Raw genomic sequence first — 3,862 nt, 5'->3', positions numbered from 1 at the left:
AGGAGAGACGTGTGCCACCACGCCCGCCGATTTTTATTTGATATTGGGAATGAAATCCAGGGGCTTTCTACCTCTAAGCTATATCACCAGCCCTTTTATATTTTTTATTTTGAAACAGGGTCTCGCTAAATTGCTAAGGCTGGCCTCACACCTGTGATCCTCCTGGTTTAGCCTCCCAAGGACTGGGATTACAGGCATGCACCATCATGCCTGGCATTTAATTAATTAATTAATTGGTGTGTGTGTGTGTGTGTGTGTGTGTGTGTGTGTGTGTGTGTGTTCCTGGGATAAAACCCAGGGTCATTCTACCTCCAAGCTACAGCCCCAGCCCTGTTAATTATTTTATTTTGAAACAGGGTCTCTCTAGGTTGATGTGAGTCTCACTACTTGCTGAGGCTGTCCTCCAACCTGTGAACCTCCTTTCTGAGCCTCCCAAGTACTGGGATTACGAGCATGTGCCACCACGCCTGGCTTTTCCCAGCCCCATTTTAGTTTTTATTCTTTTATTGGTGCATTGTAGTCATACATATAACCGGATACAATTATTTTTTTTATTTTGAAGCAGGGTCTCACTAGGTTGCCGAGGCTGGCCTCGAACCTGCCATCCTCCTGTCTCAGCTTCCCGAGTACTGGGATTCCAGGCCTGCGCCACCACACCTGGCTTTCAAAGAATTTTTCTAACACCCACCAATGTCCCGTCCAGTCCAGACCCTCCCAGTTTTCGGCCGCCGTGGTTTTGGGTGTCAGGGTGTCACAGGAAATGACTGTGAGAAGCGGCTGCTGGGGGCGTCTCCCCTCTCTGGCACGCTGGGAGCGCCCCACGGGATGGGGAGAGGACCAGGCAGTCAGGCAAAGGTTAGGGGAGGGAGGCCGTGGCAGAGGCTCCAACCGGCTGACTCCAGGGAATGTTTGTATTTCTCCAGCAGGACGAGGACAAACAAACTCTCCCTGTGCACTCTGGCAGCGCCGCGCGCTTCCAGAGCCCAGTGAGTCCGAGGAAACAGACAGAGAAGCCGAAGGGCCAGATAATTCTGGAGCCGCGCAGCCAACCTTTGCAGCCTGGATCTCTTGGGCCCGCTCACAGAAATGACCGCACGCGGGCCACCGCGCGCATCTGGGAGTCCGGCCCGGGCCCCCGGCTGCTCGTAACCCCCAGGCTCCGGAGAAAGGACCTGGCTGGGGCTTCCATTCCTGGCTGAAGTTTCTCTGGGTGTGGTGGCCGCCTGCGCCCCCACCTGCAGCGCCCCATTCCCGGGGTGATGAGACCGGGGACGCGGCCGCAGGGTGAGTGGTAGCGCTCAGCCAAGCACTCGTGCCTTTGTGGGGGCTCCGGGCGCCGCTCCTTGCTCCGCGATGGACAACGGGTCGTGCTGCTCCATCGAGGGCGACCCCATGCCGCGGGTCATGCCCCCGCTGCTCATCCTGGCCTTCGTCCTGGGCGCCCTGGGCAACGGAATCGCCCTGTGTGGTTTCTGCTTTTACATGAAGTCCTGGAGGCCCAGCACTATTTATCTTTTCAACTTGGCCGTGGCCGATTTCCTCCTCATGGTCTGCCTGCCCTTTCGGACGGATTACTACCGCCGATCTAGGCACTGGGCCTTCGACGACATCCCCTGCCGGCTGTCGCTCTTCATGCTGGCCGCCAACAGGGCGGGGAGCATCGTCTTCCTCACCGTGGTGGCCGTGGACCGGTATTTCAAAGTGGTCCACCCCCACCACGCGGTCAACAGCATCTCCAACCGGGCGGCCGCCGGCGTCGTCTGCGTCCTCTGGGCCCTGGTCATCCTGGGGACGCTGCACCTCCTGATGGAGAGCCACCTGTGCCCGCGCGAGAGGGCCGCCTCGTGCGAGAGCTTCATCATGGAGTCGTCCAACGGCTGGCACGACATCATGTTCCAGCTGGAGTTCTTCCTGCCCCTGGCGGTCATCCTGTTCTGTTCCTGTAAGGTGGTCTGGAGCCTCAAGCGGAGGCGGCGGCTGGCCCGGCAGGCCCGCATGAAGAGGGCCATCCGCTTCATCATGGTGGTGGCCGCCGTGTTCGTCACCTGCTACCTGCCCAGCGTCCTGGCCAGGATGTACTTCCTGTGGACGGTGCCCTCCAGCGCCTGCGACCCGTCGGTCCACGTGGCCCTCCACGTCACCCTCAGCTTCACCTACATGAACAGCATGCTGGATCCCCTGGTCTATTACTTCTCAAGCCCCTCGTTCCCCAAATTCTACACCAAGCTCAAACTCCAGGCTTTGAGGCCCGCGCGGCCGGGACGCCCCGAGGCGCGGAGGCAGGAGGAGGTGCCGATTTCAGAGCTCTGTCGAAAGAGCTGCGTCAGCGTGGCCAACAGCGTCCAAAGCCAGTCGGATGTGCTCTGGGATCCGCCGGTGTGCTGAGGGACCCCCCAAAGAAGCGGGGCACGGCGGGGCGGCTCTTGGGGTGACTCAGGCTGCGGCTGGGGGGTTGAAATGCCAGCACGTCTTCTCGGCCAAGTCTGTTACTCTACCTTTGTGGACGGTTCCAGAGGATCGAAGTGAGTCGGTTGTGTTTATACACTCTGATGATCGTGACAGGTGTGTGTGTGTGTGTGTGTGTGTGTGTGTTGGCTTGGAGCTCGCTCGGCTCCTGTATCATTTTAAACGGATGGGGAAATGGGTATGAGTGCGGGTTATAGGCTTGCTCTGGGAGGAGTTAATGAAGTGAAATAACTTGTCAGAGCCGGGCGTGGTGGCGCACGCCTGTCATCCCAGCATTCGGGAGGCTGAGACACGAGGGTCACAAGTTCGAGGACAGCCTCAGCTACTTAGTGAGGCCCTCTGCAACTCAGTGAGACCCGGTTTCGAAGTAAAGAATAAAAAAATAGGTTCCGGAGGTAGAATGTCCCTGGGTTCCATCCTCAGTACCAAAAAAATAAAAAATAAAAAACTTGTCAGGACTTCCTATGCTTTGACCTTAATTCCTTACTGGAAAACAGATCCTGGACAAAGAGCCGGGTGTGATGGTGCCACCTGTCATCCCAGTCCTCCTTGGGAGGCTGAGACCGGAGGATGGATTTAGCGTGATCTCAGCGGCCTGGAGAGAGGCCCTGTTTCCAAACAAAGACAATGGAAAGGGGCGGGGGTTTAGCTCAGAGGGAGAATGTCCCTGGGTTTGATTTTCAGTGCCACAAAAAAGAAAAAAGGAAATAAAAAAAGAAAAGAAGAGGAAGGAGTGCACTGTGTGCTTATGGTTCAGGGACCAAACCAGGGCCTCGTGCCGGCTAGGCAGGCACTCTGCGCCCGAGCTCCATCTCCCCAGGCCCCTGTGTCGATGCTCTGCAGCCTGGTGAGGCTCTCGGGAGGGAGCTGTCTCGGTGCCAGGGCCTGCGCTGTCTGCCGGGCCCCTCTGTACCTTTCCCTGGCAATGTTTTGACTTCCAGGCAGCCCAGGAATGACAGCGGTACGGTGTGTTCTGACCCTGAAACGCACCGCTTTTCTGCCAATCACCACGTTTCAAAGAAGGTGCTGAGGGATATGTTTACCTGCCTTGGTTTCCCCAAGGGGAACCTAGAGCTTGGGGAAAAAAAATCCTGGTTAGCCGGGCGTGGTACTGCACAGCTGCTATCCCAGCACTTGGGAGGCTGAGACTGGAGGATCGCAGGTTCGAGGACAGTCTCAGCAATTTAGCGAGTCGTCTGCAACTTAGTGAGGTCCTGTTTCAAAGTAAAAGTAAAAAAAGGGCTGGGGGCGTAGCTCGGAGGGAGAATGCCCCTGGATCCCATCCTCAGCACCAAAAAAGAAAAAGACAAGACCCGTTCATTCATTCATTCATTCATTCATTCATTCTCCGGACATTTACTGAATTCGAACTCGGTGTCAGGCACCACCCTTGCCC

The 3,862-nt window shown here is 56.8% G+C and overlaps 1 protein-coding gene across 1 annotated transcript; it reads left to right on the top strand.

Annotated features, from left to right (window-relative positions):
- Positions 1–1,353: 1,353 nt before the first annotated feature.
- HCAR1 (hydroxycarboxylic acid receptor 1) lies at positions 1,354–2,385 on the top strand (the record flags this gene model as incomplete). The annotated part of the gene is made up of 1 exon (XM_080717593.1): positions 1,354–2,385. The coding sequence occupies one exon, from the start codon at positions 1,354–1,356 to the stop codon at positions 2,383–2,385; it is 1,032 nt and encodes a 343-aa protein (XP_080573719.1).
- Between the last annotated feature and the right edge of the window lie 1,477 nt (positions 2,386–3,862).

Source organism: Muscardinus avellanarius, assembly GCF_963383645.1.
Source record: "Muscardinus avellanarius genome assembly, chromosome: 21".
NCBI classification, from domain to species: Eukaryota; Metazoa; Chordata; class Mammalia; order Rodentia; family Gliridae; genus Muscardinus; species Muscardinus avellanarius.
This window is presented reverse-complemented; position numbering and strand designations above follow the sequence as displayed.